This window comes from Amphiura filiformis, chromosome 13 (assembly GCF_039555335.1).
Source record: "Amphiura filiformis chromosome 13, Afil_fr2py, whole genome shotgun sequence".
Classification (NCBI taxonomy): domain Eukaryota; kingdom Metazoa; phylum Echinodermata; class Ophiuroidea; order Amphilepidida; family Amphiuridae; genus Amphiura; species Amphiura filiformis.
The window spans coordinates 64,596,670-64,623,899 of NC_092640.1; the positions used below are offsets into that span (position 1 = coordinate 64,596,670).

Genomic DNA, 27,230 nt, shown 5'->3' on the forward strand with positions numbered 1-27,230 from the left:
CCTAAGGCACACAAGCTCTCCATAAACAAACAAGCAAGCCGGAACTGTGATTGGTCGAATGTTTAACATGAATCGATAATATCAAAATGTTCGATTCCACGTGGACTCGCGAATAAAAAAAAACACATAAAGATTAAAAAAAATACACGCTCGGTCCATCACTCCATGCATGTCATTAATTTAAGGAACTGGGTATGAAAATATCCAAAATATCGCGTTAGGCCTATAATATTTTGTGGAAGCTAATGTAATCATCTATCAATATAAATTGCACTCTAAAACTTCAGTTAGGCACACGTCAGACCATTATATACCTAATGTGGCTGCCAACATCATGTCGCCAAAGCTTCCCTATTCATCTGTCTCAGTATGGCGGTGAAAACCACCTTAACAAGCTGCAAAAAGAAACAAAAATATCTTAATAACCATTAACAGTAAGTCGTCATATATAATCAAACGCTATTTGACGTCCGCCAAAAGCGAATCAAAATTAACCGCCTCTACGATATATAAAGAAAAACAAAAAGATGAAATCCTAGGCGGTAAACGCACAACAGGAAAAACAAATGTTGCCAAATTTAAGGGTGACATTAGGGGTGATAGAACCCCTAAGGCATTGTGTGGTGAAGAGAAGAGTTAGTGAACACGGTGAACGGTCAGTTTGAGTGAGTAGCTAAATTGGTAGGCCATTTGCCGGGCATAGCTACGCTGTTGGGTATCCAAAGCTACACGCCACGAACTCACCGCTACTCTTAACGCTTTCAAAAAAAAAGTTTAAACGTCAATCAAGGATTAATTTATAGTCAGCCAAAATCGGATACACTGCGCGTGTGCGCAAAATCACAGCAACATCTTGTGCTCTTTGGGTTTAGTCGGTATAACATCAAAAAACAAGATGATGAGGATTATTATAACAAGCGATGTGGACTATAAAAGGTTTCAATGGGAACAAGTCATTGTGAAGTGGTCATAAAAGTTTTCTTTCCTCGTGTTGGGCCTCAGTAAAAACACTCTTCAAACACATGCATACCACGACTGCCGGCGATAAACCATCTCTTGCAAAGTATCCTAGAGGAAATATCGGCATCATTGGAAATCACAACATAACTGGGCCTTTTCTTTCTTCTTTTATATACGCGGTGTGATGCTTTGACGAAGCGCCAGTGGATTCTCTCTCGTGGATTCGTTCTATTCGAAACCCTGTAGCGGTAAAAGCGCTGTGATTTACAAATTAATACTGCGCCGGCTATTATAACTTAGTAGTAACATACATATCGGTCACTTTGTTATTTTTGGCAAAGTGTATTTTGATGTGAAAATTGAGTTGTATTGGTTCACTGGAGGAACGTCAAATGGATAATAAAGTTTTCAGCACTTTTTCGTGGAAGAGAAATAAAGAATAGTGCCAATTGTTTGGTGTTTTTATCATCTATAAAAATAAAATGTTTGGAAAAGTTGTTTGGTCAACACTTGAAGGCAAATAGCAACTTGACAATGTGATGCGCAACATCAATTTATCGTTGAGAGATATCAGTACCATCATTATGTGTTCTTAAAATAAGGAGATATTTGAGCTATTTACGTGTATATAGGAATTTTTACTTGTCCTGTCGAATTCGACAACCGTTCAACATTTTCCATATTTGGCCCAATTTGGGGCAACCGGAAACAATGTGGATGGATATTACCATGGTTACCCATCTGTTCGTCGTCATAGTAACTTGGGATTGTTTACAAAGGTGAGTTTCTACATTAATATAAAGGCAAATTAGCTAAAACGGACGAATGGTAATACTGATAAATAGGCATGGGCCAGGAGGAATATACCATAACATATACCAGGAGGAATATAACCATGACCATCCGGCGCGACCGATGGAGAATGTTGTCAGTCGAGAGCTAGAGACCCGCGGTATCGAGGATGTTACTACCCTATATACCATGGAAGTACTAGTACTTTCATGCATTGCCTATATACTATATCTTAAAAAATTCCAAGTAGAACCAAAAATTGTGTGTAGAACCTTAAAAATAGTTCTACAAAGATCTAAATGGTTATGCAAAAAAGAACTCGGGGGTTCCTGCAATTCTAGTAGAACCCTAGCTGTCTAGTTTGTACAGTACATGTAGAACACTAGTACCTTTTGTTTTCTAAGAGCACTATAGATATAGGCCTATTCTTAATATTAGGCATCGCCCAAATATGGTAAATGAATAAATAATATAATTAGCTTCTATATTTGACTTTTTGTTGGATGACAGAATGACACAATTTTAAGTTCTATAAGACACTTACATTTGTGTACATTATTGAATACTTACGTGTCCTTAAATGCAAGACATGTGTAGGACCTAAAATGAAACATGCACGGTCCGCATCACATAATGGTAGAATTGAGAAAACATTCGAGTAGGCCTATATTGTTTGAGCTTTTGAAACTTTTTTCTTTCAACATCTAGGCTACTATTTTTTGTGCATCAGCTTTCGTCACTGCAGCTTGTTGTCAGTATGTAACATGCTTAATAAACTTTTATAAACAAGGGGTTGCCAACTGAGGTTAACTTTGTTTTGGGGCAATTGACTAGAAACTCTCTTTTTGGCTAATGTCCCTTTCCCCTCCCACTCTTCCTGTGGGAGCCTCACATCAACTGAAAAGTTCTTCATATCAATTTAATCACCTATTAGAAACAAACAGAGCATTGTTCCGTACTCTATGCCCTACAAGTTTCCCCCATAAGCTTAACTCACAAATATATCCATTTCATGTTTTGTTCGCAAGTCACAATATCATAATTATGATATTCAATTTCACCCCGCAAGAAAAGATCTCCTTCAGTTTGTAAAAGTATAAGCTTCAAACATGATAAAAAGTTCATCCGCCAGATATACATGTAAAGTATGAACGGAACCGTTTTCTGCTCTTAACACAGCTCAAGGGAATTGAACGCGTAGTATGTAAGACGGTGTCGAATTTGGCATACTTCCTTATCCACTCAACCACCGAGACACCTTTAAATGAATGAGTCTCCCTCATTGCCGAGAGCTCGCGGGTACAGCCGACAGAGAAAGTCCATCCAGTCAAAAGCGTCTTTTAGTCTAAAGTTACTCATATCTTGGATGGCAAACTTGTAGTTCGGATGATGCTAGTTTAGTGTGAGGATGTTATTTTAAGATTTTATGGCGAACTTTTGAAGTGATGACTCCCGATGTCTTTATTTCAACCTGTGAGCGAGATACTAGTGGACATACATGTGCTTAAGGACAGATTTTCTCGGTGTATTATGCTGCTGAATATTCAATTGATTACTTTGTTTCAGTTTATGTTTATTTCACTTTGGAATGAGTAAGTACAAAAAATATGATTTTCTTTCCTCCTTTTTCTTCTTCTTCTTCTTTTTTTTTACATCTAGTTGATTTAAAGATTGTTAGTTTATTTACATAGGTTGATGCTACTTTTCATTTTATAGCATATCCTAATCAATCGATCAATCAATCAATCAATCAATCAATCAATATCGTCAGGTTACCCTCTAACATGTCTAAATTGAAATCAACATTTCGATTTCTAAATTATCACAAAATTCTTTGGTTAATTTATTAACAATTTATCTTTGTCGCGTCATTTATTATTAAGGAATGAAATAAGAATGCTTTATTTTGCATGTTTTTTATGTGATGTAGCCCTACCCACATACATGTAGTACACTCGAAATTTCACATGGAACAGGTTTCCCAGGGCAGGTATCTCTTATATATCCCTTACGTATACCAGACCACTAAATTAGTAGCAACTCGTTTAAGTCACTAATAAACATGATAAACATGCTTGTATCATCAATAAGCATGCTAATAATAAAAACATTCTCTGTAGCCAAATTCTTCTGGGACTTGTTGGGAATAAGTTAAGGCTTTCAATAAGTACACAATGGCTTTACATCTTTCTATCAGATCAGTACAGTCTAGAGTATTATAGTTTAATGTGTGAAATAGTAAGATCCGTTATGCTGTCATCACAGATATCACGGATATGATGGATATCTCTCTTTTGCTTCATTTCTGCCTGCACAGGTGTCTTTGCAGACATACTATATGCATGCTAAGGATTATGCTGTTCATGCTTTTCCCGAATATGGCTTTACAAAAAGTGTCTCGATCTGCATCATGTGCAAGAATAATAATATTATTATTAATACAGTTTAACATACCAGATCTGATATACAGTGCGCAAAAGAAGGTACCAGTTATGTTCATCTCTGTACATGTATATCCTGAACAAAGACAGATACCGTAAAACCTCGTCTACAAGTGTTTATGATGAAAGCTAAATTAATACAAAACAAGTGTAAGTATGCTAATACAATAGATTGGTCATACAATAATACTGGTTTATATATGCGTGTATCTGTAATTTATTTGCCCAAACTCCATAATGTCGCCTCGATTAATTTAGCTTTCATCAGATGCACTCTGTATGCTTGTAGACGAGGTTTTACGGTATGTCATAACTGGAACCAGCAGCCAATAGCTGCACCTTTAGCTCGGATTTAAGACCTCATTTGTTGAAATCGTTTAAGAAACAAAGATGCGATGATCCGAAACCCAAGTAAGATATAAATTCATAAGTTGCAGTTTGATCTATTATACATGTGTACAAAGCGTTCTCGAACAAGTGAACTAGCGTCGTGTTTTCCATTGACAAGCACATTAAAACTAAAACTTTTCATCTAATTAAGGCCAGAGTATTGGAAGACACATTCGTCCACGACCGAATTTGAGATTTTTTGATATTTATCAACACTAAGATGTATTCTTTCACTTGAAACTGATAAAATACAACTTGCTAATATTTATTCGTATTTTTGCTTGATTTATTTCACTCTTTTCAACTCTAAAAAGTCACATGGCTCAAGACAGCTTAGTAAATTGGCGGGAAATAATGAGTCAGAAATGCGCGAATGCGAAATATTGTGATTACGCGCGCGATTCGCGTCGCGTGACGTGGCGCAACTCTGCGAGTATGTCCAACGCAGTCAAGGCGCATTCGGTATGTTGTTAACGCAGGCAAGTGTGGTGTAAACAAAACAAAAATTTGCAGTCAAAATACCATTTAGATTTTTTAATTATTTTGAATTTTGGCGCACTGAAAGCAGAGATTATAGATTCATTGGTACAAAAAGATGCATATTTAGACCATGCACCAGATACATCTTTTACAAGTGTAAAAGTCTTACCGTTTTAAAATTTAAGGACGTTTTGTGCATAATTTTGACATTTTTTTACTAAAACGTCGATTTCTCAGAGTTCACTTTTGACAATATTGCGCGATTTTTGTGACAAGATAACTCGAAAAATATGCAAGCAAAGGGTATACTTTTTGCACTATCCTTTAGAGTACATCAAAGTCTAGGGAAGGTTTTTTCATTTTTTCCAAATATTTGTTTTAAACAAAAATATACACCATTATGTGCAATTTTTAGCTTAACAGAGTGACAAAATGGCTTTTTTCACATGTTTTTTTCAATATTTCGAAAAAAGAGACGAATTTCAAAAAAATAAAAAAACCTTCCCTAAGTTCATGTCTCTTCTTCATGAAAAGCTAACTGATTTTTTTTTACTCTGAACGGATTTTTTTCTAAGTTGTCACAAAAAATTGAGGTAAAAAATTGAATTTTTGTGATTTTTTCACAAACTTGAGATTTTTGAACAAATCTGACGTCACCATGGGATTCCTTGACTCATTTCCTTTCCAAAAATGTATAGTTTTATATACTTTGGACATATAATTCAGAAATAATGAAGCTCGAAAAGGTCCATGTTCTCTCCCATTACTCTGCCCTTAAAACATAAAAGTGCAAATTTTGATTTCGTTCCTTCGTTAGGTTTTAGATCACCGTTTCTTTAATTCTCAAACAATTTCAACAAATGATGTCTTAAACCAGACCTAAAGAGCACAGGTATTTGCTGCTTGTTTTAATTGTGCCAGATTTGTCTTTAGTACATACAGGGGTGAACATAATTGGTACCGTAACTGAGTGCTCTGACACCACACTATAAGTTTGAAAAGCTCATCTGAGAGTTGAGAAAGTAAATTCTGTATAACTGTCTTTCTTGTGTCTTTCTTTGACTGAGTTCTGAATCTTTTAATCTTTTTAGATGCATGGACATCATTAGAGTTTTCAATCCTTTCAAAGTTTTCTCCTTTGCAAACTCATTAATATTGAGTGTCAATCTTTGAAGTTTAGAGGCATGTTATAGAAGTTCTGTTGTTCACTACTTCGATCCTATACTGCATAGTCAAATATCCTAAAATCAGTTATGGACGTCTCGGGGTGGACGTGGACCAAGTGACCAAAAGAAAGCAAACATTGATGGCACTTGTGGACATGATTGAGTTTGATTGCAATAACAATGTTAATTGAGTTTGCTATTGCATCAAACTCAATCGAGTCCACAAGAACAATCAATATGTGATTTCTTCTGGTCACTTTGTCCACATTCGCTGAGAGACGTCCATGAGGATGTGTGTGACTACATGTATGCAATATGGTATAGGGTCAACTTAGTGATACAAAGTCAGCGCTTTCCCGGCCACCCAATAATGCTCTTGTTATTTAGTTGTATCGAATCGGCAGAACAAATTAATGTTAGAGCGTGAATGGTCAAAATATGTATACGTATCTATTTACAAGCAACAATAAATTATTGGATATTCTAACAACATAAAGTTCAAACAATACCAACGTGTACAATAACATTTTGCATCGAAAAATCTGGTTATTCAAGTTGACAGGTTCTGATGTAATAATGAAGCAGTTCATATAAACGTGTATATAATATTGTTTCTCTGATACATCTACTTCTTAATATTAATATTAAACTATAATCTAGTCAACTGGACTTACTATTTTTGAGTGGGAAATTTTCACGTCCAATCCTGAACGCATCATCAGCCCTACTGATGTTGGGGCGGCAAAAGTTCATTGACCTGTGAAACGGATGTTGTAGTATCACAGGTCACCACCTTTGAGTTCAACCTGAAAATTTCCCAATCAAAAATAGTATTAAAGTCCAGTTGACTAGATTATAGTTTAATATTAATACTGTTTACTACCTGGATGAATGATAATCTTCACAAACGTACTTCTTAATATTGTTTCTCTATACCGTAAAACCTCGTCTACAAGCATATAGAGTGCTTCTGATGAAAGCTAAATTAATCCCGGTGCCATTATGGAGTTTGAGCAAATAAATGATATATAGATTCAAGCATATACGAACAAGTATTATTGTAAGACCAATATTTTGTATTGGCATATTTACGCTAGTTTCGTATGAACTTAGCTTTCATCAAAAACACTATATATGCTTGTAGACGAGGTTTTACGGTATTTGTCTATATAATCTTGCTTCAAGATTTTGTGTGTTCAACAACAATCAGACGACTTCAAAAACTCCGTACTCTTCAGCAGAGCAGGTATGCAGACGGTGCCAAATTTGTATTGAATAATGTAGCTATATCATACACATGCATACTAACATAATAGGATACAGGATTTTTGTTTTATTTCTTGTACCTAATTTGGAAACTTCCGACATTTCTTGAAGCTGTTTTGTTACTGCCAGCGTTATAGGCAATCCCAATACACAAAGCATGAATACACCGGGTTTCATAGCCTTTTAAACAAACAAACAAACAAGCAAACAAACAAACAAACTATATTTAGATTACAGAGCACAAATTGAAGTTTTTAAATATTCGAATAAAATAAAATAAAATAAATATAATACACATTCCAATGAAGAGACTGATAAAGAAGGAAGTTTATTCAAGCATTTTTTTTAGATATTTACGAAGGGTATCATATAATTTACGAGGGTCATTTAAAAAATGCTGCCTTAACCCTCATACTTCTGCTTCTAGAAATCCCAACCTTATTAAACTTTTTGAACGACCCTCGAATATGGTTCATTCTATATAAAATAAATTTCTTAATCGTTTAAATTTATTTTATCTGATCTTTTAGGACCAGTGCAGCTAAAGGCAGCAACGACATGGTGTTACGAGAAATATCCAACGAAGCCACAGATTACAGTCCTTCTACACGATGTCGCAGTTACCCAGGAGTAACTAAACAACAGAAGAAGTTATGTAGACAACAACCTGATGTAACGGCAGCGGCAATGGAAGGCATAGACAATGCAGTCAGGGAATGTCAACATCAGCTAAGACATCGGAGATGGAATTGTTCTAGTTTATCAACAAAAAATGGGAATCCCTACACACATGCTATGATGAGAAGAGGTAAGTTGTGTAATGTCAAGTAACAACGACGTATCTGCTTTTTGTATTGGTAGCAAGTACTGCTTTTTGCATTGGGAGCGTATCGTAAAGTAATATGATGTCACCAGCTTCTCTTAAAGCGCTCCACAGACTCCGAGTATTAGACGTACAATATTGTATGTCATGTAACATATCTACGTTATTTAATCTATTGCCATTCTATTTCTAGTAATGTTTAAGTTCTAACGAATGTTTGATGACGAAAAATCGATAATATGTTACATATAATATCTAGTAGAAATATATTATCGATTTTACGTCATGAAACATTCGTTAGAACTTAAACATTAATGGAAATAGAATGGCAATAGATTAAATAACGTATATATGTTACATACAATATTTTACGCACAACAAAAAGTCTGAATACTGCTTTAAACCTTACACATACATTGTATCTGCTACCAAATTGCAGTTTCGTGCTGTCATGCCTTACCACAGACAAGGCACAGCAGATATCATACGCATTGGGCTCCCATTCCATATAAAATCCACACTACTCCTGTTGAAGACTTGGAAATATCTTCCACAGGGGGAGTATGAATTTCAAATGGAATGAACACATTAGCAGCTCCATTCAGAATCTCACCCTCCCTCAGTGGAATATTCAGGTTGAATCTTTCTCAGAGGGTGTATGAAATTCAAATGGGGCTGCCTAATGTGTTCATTCAATTTGAAATTCAATTCCCCTTGTGGAAGATATTTCTAACATCTTCCACAGGGGTAGTGTGGATTTTAAATGGAATAGCCCATTTGATGGGTTTGGATTTGGGGTTTGAGTTTGAACTTCTGCATTATGTTTCAGATATCTATTGGGATGATGTCAATAACCTGCAGTCGCCGAAAATTTAAGTTGGACAAAAATGTAACAAACTGTGTTCTTTATTCGTGGTATGGCTGAACACTTGCAGATTTCATTACAGAGGATAATATTTTGACAAGACGAACCAACAAAAATTTCATTTGGAAGTTAAGAATTCACTCCTGCGAAATCACCCAACATGCAACATGCTCAAATTGCTCTCAAACAACAAATGAGCAAACGGTGCATCTCGAAACGCAGCCGAGTGTTAATCGCATTTTGTAAAATGCAGTATAACTTAACTTAAATAAGATATTTTCTCGTGAATCTTTGTTATTTTTTAACTTGTGGCAAATATAGCCTTCGTTACATGTAGTTACTGTTAGATAAAATGGAATAATTAGCTTTAAGCAGCTGGGAACAAAGACAGAGTCGACATACTATTATTATTTTGAGTGGAATATAGTAGGCCTTAATTTCCTTTAGCCCCATGCATCAATAGTATTAGGTCTATTATACCTATACTGTATAGAGATTTGAGGTCTCAAATCACTGTTAGAAGTTATGTTAAGCCAGAGGGGTAAACAGCCGGGGTTACATATCCACTTATCCACCCATTCTCAAGTTAATGCGACTTTTCTTCGCTTCACCATTTACCATATTCTAACTAACCTGTTAAACACCTGTACCACATACCGCAAACACCCCACTAACCTACATTCTGGTTGGTTAAAAGTTCATATGACGTCATCATTTCTAATTGTCAAACTCAATGACCACAGTACACGATATATGTTTGCGCCCTTCCTTACAGTTCATGATAATACTACGCACACCCATCCCCGTGGGGATTCTTAGGTAACACGGATTATCACACCGTACAAGTGTTTTCCTATCCAGAGAACATTTCTGTTAAAGAATTATAGGCTACATTTTTACCCGCGCGAAGTTATCATAGAATGCATAATAGATAATTACAATGTATGTGCAATGCAGATCACCCGCAAATCAGGAAACAAAACTCTCACCAGAAGACCCTTGTTTTCACCAAAAGCCCATTTTTCTCGATTCTTTCTGAAAAAATTGCTATTTTTAGTATTTTCGCCTAAAAGAACCCTATTTTCCACACAATTTTGCCCCCCTCCCAAAAGACCACCATGTAGATATTTTATTAGTTGAGTGCACCCCAGATTAAAGGCATGTGATACAATTTTGAGGTCACAAAATATACAAGGCGATTCTTTAATGTATACTTATTTGAAAGTTGTAGGCCTATAGGCCTAAGTACAACCTTTTAGATTTCACTCACTCTGAAGGCATCGTCGAATGTTATAGCCAAAAGTTTAAACTGAACATTTAATTCTACACTTTGTATGTAGACGAAACGCCCCATCAATGGGTATATTCTTTGGCATTCACTTAAACCAGGTTCTATAATATATTTACGAGTAAAGCGCGCTTCAGACTCCGAGTATTGTACGTACAATATTGTATGTACAATATGTACGTTATTTAATCTATTGCCATTCTATTTCAGTAATGTTTAAGTTCTAACGAATGTTTGAAGACGAAAAATCGATAATATGTTACATACAATATCTAGCAGAAATATATTATCGATTTTACGTCATCAAACATTCGTTAGAACTTAAACATTACTGGAAATAGAATGGCAATAGATTAAATAACGTGTATATTGTACATACAATATTGTACGTACAATAAAAAGTCTGTATACTGCTTAAGTGTCATATATTTCATACAGGTATTTCACATACCCCTAATAATTCCACCTGATCGATATCATGCAAATCGATATCATGAATGCCTAGATACATAACTTCATCCACTCCAGTAAGAATTTCCCAAAAGTCGTGTATTTTTTGTGGGTGATCCGTCACTCCTTGTTAGGTTATATACGGTCGTAAGTATATGTATTTACTAAACACGATGGCACCGCCGAGGTTCGAACCCGCGACTTTCCGGTTTTGAGTTGATGCTCGTATACGCCATCGTGCTCATAATGACATAATATTGAAGAATCCAAAAAGAAAAAAAGAGCATAGTATATCTTCACCTGAATCGTTTACCTGTCAAAACCTTACATACGTAACTTTTTCAATATTGTGTGGAAATGTTAAATTTCTGCCGTCAGATTCAGCTTACATTTGGTTAAACTCAGGTGATAAGGCGCGATGTCAAAGAGATTAAGACCCGAGTCTTAACATAGGAAGTCACTTGTGAATACACGACGCGATTCTTGTAGTTGGAGGTGACAGTAACTGGAACATTGGCCAAACTTGTATTACCTTTATATATACAACCATCTGATTTCATTTGGCAATATTTCGGATTTGCTTGATTCTTAGAATTGAAAAGTGGCTAAATGAACATTTTGTACATGCTTTCTGTTAGCTGACTAAAAGACTAGTTTATCATTGAAGCTCATTGAACATGTTGACGAGAATCGCTGAGGTAATGAGTATGTGGATTCTAGAAGGTTCTTACTCGAGTGGATGAAGTTTTGTATCTATAGGCCAACATGATATCGATTTGCCTCCTTTAAGGGGGTACTACACCCTTCGATAAATTTATGTGTATTTTTGCAGTTTTCTCAAAAAGTAATAACACACTGGTAACAAAAGTTATGTATATTATAGGGGCAAGGAATCCAATTACTACAGTGGAATTTCAGTGACCCAAGACAAGCGGTTCGTTATTTATGACAAGAAATGAACCGCTTGTCTTGAGTCACTGAAATTTCAGTGCAGTAATTGGATTCCTTGCCCCAATAATATACATAACTTTTGTTACCAGTGTGTTATTGGTTTTTGAGAAAAATACAAAATTAGTCACAAATTTACCACAGGGGTGTAGTACCACCTTAATTTAAAAGATCAGGTGGAATTATTAGGGATATGTGAAATACCTGCATTAGATATCTGGTACTTACGTCGCATATTATAGAACCTGGCCTGATTAATGCATACCCAATGAATACACCCATTTAATGGGTGATTTTCTTTAGTTACGTCATACAATTGTAGAATTAAACATGCAGTTTAAACTTTTGGCTATACAACATTTATAAACGATGCCTTCAGAGCTAGTAAAATCTGAAAGGTTGTCCTTTACGACTTTCAAATAAGTATTAAAGAATCGACTTTGTGTATTTGTGACTGCAATTATTGTATCACATGCCTTTAATCTGAGGGTGCACTCAAATAATAAAGTATAACATGCATGTGCGACACAACATTCAACATGGGGTCTTTCGGGGGCAAATTTTTGTGAAAAATAGGGGTCTTTCTGGGGAAATTACTCAAAATTGAGGGGCTTTCAGAAAGACTTGAGAAAAAATGGGTCTTTTGGTACAAAAAAATGTGTCTTTTGGTGAGGATTTTGTTTTAAAAGGGGGTTTAGGAGTAAATTGTAAAAATATGGGGTCTTGTGGGCTGTGTGGATGAAAATATGGAGGTCTTGGGTTGAAAGGACCTATCACAATACAAACCTCAATATTTAGTGCCACCTGCCTTCAATATTGTGGGGGAGTCTGATTGCATACATGTATATGATACCCGAACTATATGTGATTCATATGTTAATTTCATTAGTAAGCAAAATTAATTTAATACAGAAAACAAGAACTTATAAAACTTAAAACATTTTAAAAATTCAAGTTGTCAATAATTGTGTGGTAAATGTACCTGCCTTCGTCTGTTAACACATCGACTCCTTAGTACCAGAAATGGGTAAGTGCAATAGCTGCCATGTATAGCTGCCATTATAGATGATTACAACATACTGTGTGTAAATTGCCAAATGTTCACAGGGCAGCTATTGCACTTACCCACTTATGGAAATCGGTATGAAGAGGATTACATTCAGTGTTCGTACGAATTAAATCGTTTTTATTTCACTTTTATTTTATATATTATTTTTGGGAGGGGGAAGAGAGAGGTGCCTTTCGTGTGACGAATAATGACTTGTATGATATTTTAATTTATCGAAGAATTAGAAGTAGTCACTAATATTTAGTAATAATTGTTCTTGAATTGTGGTCCCCTGGGATTTCATTTGCTTTTAGTTGTACCGGGCTAATCCATTTGAAGTCCATACTCCCTATGTAGATGATTTTGGGAATACCTACCACAGGGGAGTATGAATGCTAAACGGAATTAGCACATTAGCACACCCTCCCTCGCGTGGAAGATTCACCTTGAAACCTTTTCAGAGAGAGTATGAAATTCAAGCTAATGCCCAATGAGTTCTTCCAATTCCCTGTGGAAGATATTTCCAGAATCTTCCACTGGGGGAGGTGCGGAACAGCCCATTGCTATTTAATATTTTAACTGCTGAAATCAGTGTCGTAACCAGTGGGGGGGGGTGAGGGGCCGGGGGGGAAAGCTGCCCCCCGACACAAAAAACTGGGAAGAAGAGCAAAAAATTGGGAAGGGGAAAAGGGGGGAAGGAGAGAAAAAGAGGGAAGAAAAAAGGGGAAGGCGAAGAGAAAAAAGAGGGAAGAAAAAAGGGAAGGAGAAGAGAAAGGGAAGGAGAAGAGAAAAGGAAAGAAAGAGGAAGAAGATCTATACTACCTTCATTGTGAAATTTTGTACTCTGAACACTGGATTTTTAGCTTCTAATATGCCAAAAACCATGAGCTTCAGGGGGCTCCGCCCCCTTGACCCCCGCCGGGGCTTTGCCCCTGGACCCCACCAGGGGCCCTAAGGCGGGCCCCTGGACCCCACCCGTTTATCACTTCGCAGCAAGCCGCTCGCGATGCGCACATAAATAATACAACTTTTGGTCAAAAATTGGGAAATTTTTCAATCTTGCCCCCCCCCCCGGAAGGTCAGGTCTGGTTACGCCCCTGGCTGAAATAACTCTTGTTTTATCTTTAAATATGACATGCTTTTGACAAACATCGGTTTTAATTAATTTTATTTGTTAATTATTGTTTTAACAACATGTTTTCTTGCAATTTAGGAATTTAGAGGATATTGAAAACTGAATTCTCGCTCTTTTATACGTTTAAAGAGTATAGAAGAAGGAAGAAAGGAAGAAACTATACTTTTGTTGGTTCAGTTTGATTCTTCCCTCCAGTAATTGCCTTGACATGTTCAAAACAGTTTTATATTAATAGTTGAACAAAATAGGCCTACATTTCATGTACAAACCCTCAGGCTAACCTATAGACCTACAAATAATGAAAGTTTTCAATCAAATAAATATACCTTACATTAATGAACTCCTAGACTGGTCAAATATAAACGCCACGACTGATTTCCTTTTTCTCTTGCCCGTATAAACCACGCCAGTTACCCCTGTGCAATGCCCTACATTGTGCCCACCACGAAAAGGCACATGCTTTTAAAAATTATATAGGTTAGGGTAATAGGCGGGGACAGTTGAAGCCTCATTCAGCGATTTGCTCATTCGGAAAATCATAAAAATCGTAAAATTTCAGTTTGTTTTTGCACCTTTCTTTTATTATAGCAAAGGCCTACATTTACATCATGCGCTAACATAAAACCGTGTATTTTTAAAAGACAAATAGGACGTACGTGTAACGAAATCAGCGCAGCCTCATTTTAAGAATACTTCATCTATAAATGCATTGCTATTGTTATTTATTTTTAAAGACACTGAAAACAATTGAGTTGCTCATACATAATCATTTAGTATCATTTTCTAACACTGGTATTTGGTAATTTTTAACGTAAAACAAACATTTTGTAAAAATATTATCATTTATTCAGCTTATTGTTATTGCTATTCATTTTTCTCATCTTTTTTGAAAAAACCAATTGGCCTAGGCTACATGTTTCAAATATTCTTTATTTTGCGGAGTTCCCAAAGTGTGTATCAATAACAAATTGGTTTAAAAACATAAACATTTTCAGATATAATACCTTATAGCACGGATAAATGTTGATTTCAAATATTAATATCCACACCAACGACATTAATTCGTGGACTCTCTGACTTGCAAGGAATGACTTGCACAATGTATGTCAAAAACTTGCTTCAATGGAGCTGGAGCCAACAGCAATCATGATGTATGTTTCACAATGTCCAATATGAAAATAAAACCCTTTTGCATGTGGTGTTCCAGATCATTGCTAATGTAACCGCCCTAAATTTGCCGACTCATTTGAAACAAATTGCGACCTGCATTTGACATCATTCTTAAGGTAAAAACAGTGAATGTAAGAAACATTGATTTTTGTCTGCTGTTCGGCTGTGTTTTCTTGTTCGTTTTGGTTTACGAGTTTGTCCAAGTCAGATGAAAGAAGTGTAGGCCTGGAAGTTTAGGCCTATAAAAGTAAAAGATTTGGACAAATACAGCGTATATTCATTCATCATGACTTCAACCACGTTCATTTTTACATATTTGCCTAAGCGATTTTATAGTAAACATTTCTGGCCACTGGACATTGTTGTCAAACTGTTCTTCTTCTATTTTGGATTGAAGCATCAAACTAATTATTGGTATACTATGAACAAAAATCTTTAGATTAGCGGTTACCCTTGAATTGGTTTTCCGAATCCACTTGATCCCACATTGTATTATATTATTAATTGAGTACAGTTTCATCAGGAAATGACATTATATATATTATCTGTATTGCAAACCACTGACACAGGTATTTGAATGAAAAGCATGAAGCAAAATTCCCAATAAATAGTCATTATCATCACCGTAAAGCGATTTCAATCAGAAAATCACGATCATAGGAACACATAGGCAGCTAAGTCTAAGACGTTCAGGGACCCGATGTTAAGGGTACGGATATAACTTAGTCACCTTAAATACCGGGCTTATCAAGAACAAATCTACGACTACTTTAAAATGTGTCAATCACAGCGAGACATAATAATATTATTAAATTATGCAAGATATATTTAAATTTAAATTTATTATCTACATAATGACTATTTTGTTAACAATTAATTTGGTTATACAGGCTATTTCTTTAAAATATAGTTTGATGTTGACCTTCATTCTGTGTAAAATGACTCAATTTTGTTTCCTGTAACATAATTTAAAATTTTATCTCTTAATTGAGGGCTGTAATTATCATTCATTTAATGGATAAAGATATATACATGTAGAAAGGTCACTTATATCCGACTGTCAAAGATTGTTCTTATAAATTTCGGAAGTGTACAGACAGAGGGTAAGTGATCCAGAGTGCATCTGTCGTACACAACATATTACTCAATGTAGGTTTCAACAGGTTCGCCGTCGGTAGGTCTGACTTCTTCAAGACAAAACTATTGCAACGTTTGCAATTAGATTGTATATCTTGTCTACAAAGTCTGATAGTAGGCTCCTTGCCTAACAATGATTAAGTAGATTGTCCCTTTTCTACTTATAAGATGTGGTGGCTCTGAAAAGAGTCGTTGTAGTAGGTGTCCCTTTCCTACCGAAGATGTGATGGCTCTGAAAAGAGCTGTTTTGGTAGTAAAGGTGCCCCTTTTATACCGAAGATGTTGTGGCTCTGAAAAGAGCCGTTGTAGTAAGTGCCCCTTTCCTACCGAAGACGTGGTGGCTCTGAAAAGTATTAGGGACCCCTATAGACCTCAATATGTAGCACGAATAACCGTTGTAAAAAGCATATCTGGTCAGATACCTTTGAAGTTGGCCAACAATTGCTAAATCTCATTTTAAAAGCTATGCACGCGGGGTCCTGAGACAAACTTTTTTTGCCTTATATGCAAATCATACCTTTGAAAGTATATCATGTACTTTGATATGTTATTACGTGTGAATAATACCATGCATGGGACCATGTCTTTAAAAATACCAGGAAGGCATTATTGCAAATTCACCGTGATGTGTTCAATAATATCATGTATATAGACAACAAAAATAGCATATTTGGCTTACAACATGTACAAGGCACCACCTCACCTGAAAACCACATTATGTACAGGGAAAGGTTTTCAGTTACATCTTGTTTCACTATCATGATTATTAGGGGGTATGATGATCTTTTGCGTAAGTGACATTGTTATTTTTGTAACGAGGTTTGGAAATATTTTAAAGTTTTCAGTAGAATTTTATTTAGTATAATTATTATTGCAGTCACAAAAGTTTACGACATTTACAAGATATACCCCCGGGGGCCACTCAAACACCCCCTAAACGAGTTTTACCCTACCAGCAAATTTAGGCCCTTAATAAGGTAATTTAATATAAAATTTACCCCTAATGAGTTTTTGGCTAGTAAAATGAAAAATGTACCCTTTTTGGACTCGTAACTTACCAAAAATTTGAAAAGGTACCCTAAACAAGTTGTTCAGTTTCAGAAAACTACCCTTATTCTTGAAAATCAGTGTTTTTTAGACCCTAAATGCGTCACTCACGTAACTTGCCTTGCCTAAAAAAACCACCCCCTTTTCCTTGTTTTTTTTGGTCACGCATGCGTACAGACCATTTATGTGAGTGATCCCCCCGGGGATATACCCATGCATTATTTTATGAATTATGACTTTTTACCAAACTTTGCTCTGACAAATTTGGCTGATTCCATTTAGGTGCAAGTTGGGGCACGTGTAAATATTAAAAATATGCCAAAAAATCAGGTTTAAAAAAAACAATTTCATATTATAAGATCGTACATTATGGCTTTAATGCATTTTGTTTTTCAAACTATCGGACAAATTGAAACGTTGGTTGACTAGTTGTAAACCGCGTGAACTAATCCGTCCCATCGGGTCATCGGGCAAGTAAATAAGACAAAATCAATGCGGATATCACGAAACGTTTTTAGTTCTACATGTACAAATATATATCAGAAAAAACAATTGCAAATAAGATCAGAAAAAAGTGCAAAAAGAAAATTAATTCCAGATACGCCTTCACTCTCATATCCGTGATAGCAGACTTCCCATAATGTGGTAAATATGGTTTTATTATAACTCAATCAACACGATGGGTTTAATCTAAATTAATTTGAACTAAGCGCGATTCAGATCAGGTACGTAACGCGTTATGCGCAATATACGGATATGCACATAATGCGTTGCTCTTTTTTGGACGATAGATGCGAATCGATTCGTCGCAATACCTGTGTCCGCGTGGTATGCCCATTTTAGAAGATACAGTGCTCGTCTTGAATCCACTTCAACGTGAATCTAAACTTATCGTTTGAAATGGCCCTTTAAATCACAAACAAAATTGATCAGGAACAAAAAACCCGACTGGACCAGAAACGTACTTGTCGAACAAGCTCCCAATACAGCCGTAAAATACTTGAGTCACACGACACGGGGGTGCCCTATATCAAGAATCAAGTTCATAATCATTTAAGCAGTCTAACATGATTACATTAAATACTATACATTTCATCATAAGGCACTATGAGGCAATTATAATACAGCATCATTCCTTTTGACATATTTCAATCACCGCCATTATTGCTGTTGCTTTGGCCAAATCTTACACAATGTCATTTTTCAATTGAGGGTTATTGTTTTCAAAACTTTTTTCAAAGAGTTATAAAATGTTTTAATAACATCAATTTAAAAACATTCTGTATAATTGTGAAGAGCTTATTTCCAAACCATGTTAAGTTCACAACCACATGTTTCTCATTAGAAACCAAATTAGAAAACATTAGTAACAATGAGTTGTACCATCAACAAGCCATTATTTACCATAACAATGCTGCGAAACAATATGCAGACTATTGTTCTCATTTGGGATTCAAATGCCTCACACAGTATTGTTACTGTGCATCCATCCACTGTTTGCTTTGTAATGGTGTATCCAAGTGAAATACTATACGCTGGCGAAGTTACGTAATAATCGGATTAACTACCATAGCAATACATGTAGGTCATAACAATGTTTGAATATACCGCGCTGCACTGGTACGTTCACGCGGTACCTCTTCATTGAACCATATCATGCTGATCACATGCACCTGTAAGATTAGTATATTTGAAAAGACCAGTATTGTATTCAATCTATGATTGCAGACATACACAGGTGATGAGTGTAACCTGCTTGTAGTGCAGCGCGATAAGTTCAAATTGTTTTGACCTATTGCTATGGTAGTTAATCCGATTAATTACGTAACTTCGCCAGCGTATATCATCACACCCATTGCAATATATCGCACAGCAGAAACATGTGTTTGTGGACTTAAAACACGGTTTGGAAATAAGCTCTCCATATCATCAATACATGTTTTAATAAACATGATAAAGTTGTCAAAATTTTACTGAAAAATGCGTTTTCCTAACAATAATCTTTTCAACAAATATTGTGTCCCTACTTTTGAAAATATTATGAAAACTTTTTATAACCTTAATCTAACCTAACATTTAAACGTGTTCTGGCAATCATTTCAAATGTCATAATTTTGAACTTATATTAGACCTCATTTGATTAAAAATCTACTGCATTTTCTGTCTAGCTGTCAGAATTTCAGACGCAAACTAGTCTTTTTTTTTTTATCTCTGTCTTTCATTATACGTGGTGAGGCTAAGGTACATCAGAAGTAGGGACAGGATTTAATTCGATAATGTCAAAAACCAAAGAATCTGGCACCTGAATTGAGTGTGAATTCCAACAAAACATCCTCAAACGGGTGTTGCTCTTTTAACTTTCAAGCAACACATTTATTACAAATAAGAAGAGGATCACTACGCCTCGTTGATCCAATGTCGCGAGTGATTTCCACCTTATGACATTATTTATAAGCCAAAATCCGGACATGATACAAAGACTTTAAGATAAGGAAATATGTCAGCTCAAGTCATTTTCCTTCGCTATTAACGGTATTAAGATCTATTTGAGGTGTTTCGGTAGCTTCCCGTGGTCATGTTGTGGTTGTAATGGTGCTGTAAGGATGGTATAACACGCAAAGCGTTCGTTAAGTTGACAATGATGTTCATGTTAAAGGTAGACGAGGTATTGTTGGTCGAAGCAGCCAACAAAAAATCGATTTTCATTATCTAAATTATTTAAAAATAACACTTTGATGTTTTGAAAAAGTTCATTCTACAAATCATATACCGGTACTTTGAAAACTTGCTTGATTTATTGTTGTGAATGAGTTATGTACGTTTTACAAAAGTGTTGTTGTTTCAGCCCTCTTTACAACATAACTCAAGACACACTGGACTTACAAAAGTATATCTGTGATATTTGAATTCTTCTACACACTCGCTATGAAATGATCATTGCCATTTTTGCCAAAGCTCACTACCATTCGCAAGATGCTATGAACTACCAAATCGCAACAGTTTAAAATAGCTGTTAACCTTAATTTAACCTAACATTTAAACATATTCTGGCAACTTTTGAAAATCATTTCAAATTTAGACTCATTAATTAATAATCTAAAAATGAGCTGAACATTGTTACGTGATGGTAAAAGGTACATCAGAAGCAGGGAAAGAAAGAAAGAAAGAAGGAAAGAAAGAAAGAAAGAAAGAAAGAAAATGTGATGTGTTGCAAGCTGTAATTATTGTCCATGCTACACTGAGACCTCAAGAGAACAAACGGTTTTATTTGATGTTACCAAAGTGCAAAATAAAAGGTAGTTTCAAATGTTACAATAAATACATACTTTTATATGTTTTATGTTTTTTATGTTCAGTCCCACCGTCGCGACCTAACATGCCAATTTAACAACAAAATGTTGCGAAGTTTAACGTATTTCCAATACTAAATAATCTGTAAAATAAAATGTGTTGATAGATACACGTTCATATCAGCAACACGGCACCACCTTCTTACGGATTATAAGCTATATGAAATAGTAGTAATTGCTAAGAATAGCTGTTTATAGGGTTGGGTTTCCTAAGATTACATAAAATCTTGGAGTCATGTTTACAAGAAATTAATATTACTTTCATTCAGTGCGTGAACTTGCGTTATGTCACATTTTGTACCAATGCGTGACTGTTCATTATTTTTTTCTAATAACATGAGAAATGAATTAATGTAATGTAAAACATTGTGTATGTACCTGTACCACAATACCCGTCGAAGGATGTATTGTAAACCTACCTAATATTAAACGATAATATCTCAATCAATTTGTGCTGGCTATACATGTAATATTTTGACTTGGTGTTTGTGCCGATGTAACAATTTATTGTTTTCATCAAAATTATTCTCAAAACTACGATCTGAATCAGGCCAGAACCAAAAACAATCGACAAAAAGGGCCACTTTTCAGAGGAAAATGTTAAAATTTACTCATGAAGATCAACATTATAAAGAAAAATGAATAACGTCCATTTTTGCATTTAAGCATTTGGAAAAATGTCCCTTGTCAAATTCCACTGCCCTAAAATTCCTGGCTATGGGCTTGATCTGAATCAAATGGCCTATTCCAGTTAAAATCCTTACACCCCCTATGGAAGACATGACTTTAATCTCCAACACAGGTGGTGTAGCTTTCAAATAGAGTCACCCATTCAGGTAACCCCATTTAAAATTCGCACTCACTCTGTGGAAGATTAAGGTCATATCGGGAATAGCCCAATGTTTCCTTGAAATTAATGCCAGCAATGCTTTAAAGGGTAATGATCAGTTTCAAAAGTATGAACTTAATGTACATTGAATAATACGTGTTTTGCTGTTTTGAATTAAATGTCAAGCGATTCCAATTTTGTCACGATTTCAAATATCAAGAGAAAAATCTAAAACATAGCATTGCGTCATCTGATTGAATTATTAAATTTGTATGAGAATCAAATTTATTGGTTAAATTGGATAATTTTTCTCGGAGATAATGCTTCCGATTTTGTACGAAAACCCTTCAGACAATAAAATTGCTATTTTGATCAATTTAGAGACATGTTGAAAAACATGACAGAATGCGTGGTGAATACATATAAACACCTTTCTTAACAAACATTCGTAATGCATTCTTTCAGTGTTTATATCCGTTTTACCTCTCTTGACGCGGGTGTCGACTGCAGACGACAAGTTTCAATTTTTTTTAATTAAAAAATTTTAGAATTGTAAATTTTCATGACCATATTTGGAATCAGCATGAAAAATGCATTAAAATGAGTACAAACAAGCCTAGTATTGCTTCAGTGATTCTTGAGATAGTTCTTGATATTTTTGGGAAAATATCTCATAACTTGGACGTTTTATGTTGAAGCCTACGGTTATAACATGCATAGCATTATTTTGCACTTTAAACTGCTTCTGTCAATTCAATGCGAATGTATGAGTAGATACTTAAACTTCGGTGCTGAAAAGGATATGTGTTTGCATTTATTTTCCCCCTAAATTGTCTGAATTTTGTATCATCAAGAACCACTAGGCCGCACATTTTACATAAACGCGCTTTCATTTGTACGAAATTCAACATTTTAATTCTACTTTAGTTGTTGCTTTATCGTCACTTGGATAAAAATCAATAGAATGTTATAGATTCGCGAAGAGACATTGCTATAAGCGATGACATGCACATTTCTCTTGGTGCTACTTGGCACACCTTAATAGTTTGACATTATTAAATGACCTTTTAATAAAAATATAATTTTTTTACACATTTGTCACTCAATATAGAGCAATTTTAGCTAATTTCCATTTTCTTTCCAGGAGATGTAGATTGTATTTTGAGTTTTTAAATGTTGGCCATTGAACCCATTGGGTAAAGTGCGATGTAACCTTATTATACTTGATCAGCTCTTAATAGGCGGGAAATGTTAGGCTTTACCACTACGCCGAAAAGTAGACCCACGTTAAGAGTGCTATTAGTTGACCTGTCTGGCCTATATTTTGTGTGTTAAAGAAAGTAGACAAAGTACAGGACTTCAATTAATAATTTGTGATGCTTCTGACGAGATGTCAAAAGACAATAAAATATTTTGATATTAATTCGCGATGTTTAAGGCCCGTCGATTACGAGCTGATCAAAGTATACGTGTTGTCTCTAGTTTTATCATGGTTTGATAATGCTTAGTTTTTATTTTAAGATTTTTTTCGTAGCAAAGGCATCATAACAAATTTAATAATCTAAATTGAATGATTTGTTGCCCAGTGTCTTCAATAAGTTGTAGTTAAGGGCAATTCAAGAACTTGTGTTGTTCCTAACTTTATTCTTTTAGATAGGACAATTTGACTCAAAATTTGATTCAGAAAATCTGAAAAAAAAACCTATCATTGAATATGTAATTTTTTATACTTGTATTCTGCAAGACCAAAGGAGATCTACTAAGGATAACATTTTTTCAGCTGAGTGCACGAAGCTCGTTAAGCAGCCAAAATAAAATCGATTTTCATTATTTAAATCAATATATTATTGAAAAATAACACTTTGATGTTTTGCAAAAGTTCATTCTACAAATCATATACTTTGAAAACGTGCTTGTTTGATCGTTTTTAATGAGTTATGTACGTTTTACAAAAGTGTTGTTGTTTCAGCCCTCTTTACAACATAACTCAAAAACCACAGGACCTACAAAAGTATATCTGTAATATTTGAATTCTTCTACACGCTCGCTATGAAATGATCAATGCAATTTTTACCAAAGCTCACTAACCTTCACAAGATGCTGTGAGCTACCAAATCGCAACAGTTGAAAATAGTTGCTCACCTTAACAAAGCACTTGCCATCTTCTTGCACACATATGGTAATGCAGCAATATGAAATTGAACTGAGCTACGCATTGCTGCTTTATAATAATTATAATTTGATCTCTTATCACTTTTGAACTATTCTTACATATTTCAAATATGTTAACGCTTTCGTTGGGATTACTGACAATGCCTTCCCAGTATTAGGTATAGGTAGGCTTTATCAGTCCTACAGAGACACATCTGACGAAAGCTCGACCACTCACACAGGGACCGGATGCACCTCAATCGACGGCGTACGCACCATACGCCCGTATATCTATTGTGACGGGATTTTGAATCGATCTACGGGCGTACGATACGTACGTTTGGAAATCGCAACCTCTGTAATATAACTTAAGTATTCCGTTGCGAAGTAAGGAAACACGCTATCAGCTATCACTATCATGACTATGGACCACAATGGCCTCATCCCAATGGCATAGTTCAATAACCTCAATTAAACAATCTTAGTGCAAAATTTGACCCCAAGTTGCAGAGTATGAGTTTTTGTACCCACATTTTCAGAGGAATGTACAAATGTATTGGGGTTAAGGAACTGTGCCCTGATAGGTGAGCATGTTGTGGATCCTAGAGTATGACAATCTGATATCCTTGTCTCACGGTATACACGTATTAAAGTAATGAGTAAACTTTAAAAGAAATATTTATCGCATACTCATGATACTGGACTGTAGTTTGGTATACTAGTACTGGGTAATTCCATAATACAACATTGATGTATACCTTATAGTTGCACAAGGATGGAAATGAATAGTAATCCTATAGGAAATTATTGGTAATCTGTAGGACTAGAGAGGTATCAAGATATGGCTTGGGTGGATTGCAATACCTTCCGTTCACAGGTGACGGGTATGGAATCTTGTTATGTACCTTAATTGCTTTAAGGGTACAGAAAAATGACTTGAACTGTATTTCACACTTTATTGTTAACTCCGAAATTGGGAGAAATTCCGCGTGCACTTTTGGGATTCCTGTTTTGAGTGTGATTTAATGGAAGTCCAAGGTTGATATAGAAAGTTAAAAACAAAAAAACCCAAAAAAAAAAAAAAAAGAAAAGAAAAGGGAACAAGCATACAAACAGATAAAGAGATAACTCATCAAAGAAAGAAAGACAAAGCAAAAGAAAAAAAGGAACAAAAGAAAGAAAGAAAGAACGAAAGGAAGAAAGGAAGAAAGAAAGAAAGAAAGAAAGAAAAACGAAAGAAATTAATAATGAAAGAAAGAAATTAATAATGAAAGAAAGAAAGAAAAGAAAGAAAGAAAGGAAAAAGAAAGAAAGAAATAGAAAAAATAGAAAAGAAAAAAGGACGAAGGAATGGAAGAAGGAAGAAAAAAGAAACTTAAAGACAAAGTGAGAGAAAGAAGGAACAAAAGAAAGAAAGAAAGAAAGAAAGAAAGAAACAAACAAAGAACGAAAGGAAGAAAGAAAGAAAAAAAAGAAAGAAAGAAAGAAAGAAAGAAAGAAAGAAAAAAAAAAAAAAAAAAAGAAAAGAAAAAAGGATGAAGGAAGGGAAGAAGGGAGAAAAAAAGAAAAAACAAAGTGAAAAATAAAATACTAAAAGAGAGTACGATGTACATAGATTTCGGGAGAAAGAAATATAGAAAGAAGGAAATAAACAAATGAAAAAAAAAAAATGAAAAGATAAGAGAGAAAAGCTGAAGGATGACTCCCGGGGAATGACTAAAAACTAAAGAATAATGAATAAAAGTTTCAATGTTTGATACACACGTAAACTTCCTATGTTTCTCAGATCACACTTTAATATTCCACTATGTGACCCGTCAAAGTTTTAACACCAACCTCTGTTATTTCATTAAAGATAATTAATATTTCGTGTTATAGCTATAATGTGCACCATTTTTAATGCTGTGGTTTTCGTTAATCGAATGGAAATTAATGTAATTAAAACTTAATAACATTAACCAAGATCAATGTAATGTCAAGTGACATTCATGTCATATATAGGAGTCAGAATGCTTCAATTTACCATTACCATGGTAACGCCTCTAGTGATGCTATGGGGGTTCGCATGCTTTTCAACTCAGGTTTCGAAATTTCATTTTGTAAGGATTCTAGACAATTTTCTAAAACCATATTGTTTGGGAACCAATGCTCTATCAGTGGTGATACGACGAAAAAGCAAAACAACTTTTACCAACTCTGAAAAGTACTATTTTGTACCTCTGTGTTCTGCGATCGCATTGTTCTGTTTAGTAGTATTTATTTTTGAGAGGAGCACCGCATAGCTCTCTGGGATCGGGAATAAAACCTATCTATAATTAAATCGCCCACTCTTGCCTCTTCATTAGCTTAATCAATATATTAATTGAAAAATAACACTTTGGTGTTTTGCAAGAATTCATTCTACAAATCATATACTTTGAAAACTTGCTTGATTTATTGCTGTTAATGAATTATGTACGTTTTACAAAAGTATTGCTGTTCCAGCCCACTTTACAACATACCTCAAGAACCACAGGACCTACAATAGTATATCTGTGATATTTGAATTCTTCTGCACGCTCGCTATGAAATGATCAATGCAATTTTTGCCCAAGCTCACTACCATTGACAAGATGCTGTGAACTACCAAATCGCAACAGTTTAAAATAGTTGCTAATCTTGAAATTGGGCTAATCCAGTTGAAATCAAAACACCCTCTATGGAATATAAGACCTTAATCTGCAACACCTACCCAGCAAACACAAAAACGTTTTTAAAACGTTTTAAATAAGTTATATTTTGGGTTTTGGTTTAGGTAAAATCGTTTTAATAACATTAAAATGTCGGGTTATATAAAGGTCATGAAATCGTTTTAAAATGTTTTGTATGAAAACACACTACAACAATGTTTTTAAAATGTTTTCGAAATGTCATTGTAAACTATTTTTGCAAACATTTTTGGCCAAATATTTTGTCAACACTTAAATAACATTATGTTAAAATATTTGCACCCAGCAAACACAGAAATGTTCTTAAAATGTTTTTTACAAAACGTTTTAATAACATTTAAATGTCGGGTTATATAAAGGTCGTGAAAACATTTTAAAAACGTTATTGTAAATATTTTGGGCAAACATTTTTTGCAAAATATATTTTCAACCCCAAAATAACATTCTGTTTAGAATGATTTGTACCAAGTTTTCAAAATGTTTTTGGAATGTTATTAAAACGTTTTTATACCCTTTATATAACTCGACATTTAAATGTTTTCTGTAAAACATTTGTGTTTGCTGTGTAGTAAATTACCAACAAATGTTATTTAATGTTATGAAAACGTTTTATACCATTAATATACCCTTTATATAACCCGACATTTAAACGTTTTCTGCCAACCTTTTATAACCTTTTGCGAATGATGTAGAAAACGTTTTTGTGTTTGCTGGGATGACACAGGGAGTGAGAATTACAATGGGGTTACCTGAATGAATGAATCTATTTGAAATCTACACCCCCTA

General features: G+C 34.9%; 1 protein-coding gene across 1 annotated transcript in view; it reads left to right on the top strand.

The window, feature by feature from the left end:
* The first annotated feature begins 879 nt into the window (after nt 1-879).
* Nucleotides 880-27,230, top strand: part of LOC140168645 (protein Wnt-10a-like) — a 69,205-nt gene continuing 42,854 nt past the window's right edge. The window contains 2 exon segments of the mRNA XM_072192056.1: nt 880-1,739; nt 8,026-8,303. Coding sequence (XP_072048157.1) covers nt 1,672-1,739; nt 8,026-8,303 — 346 coding nt within the window. The 5' untranslated portion in view covers nt 880-1,671.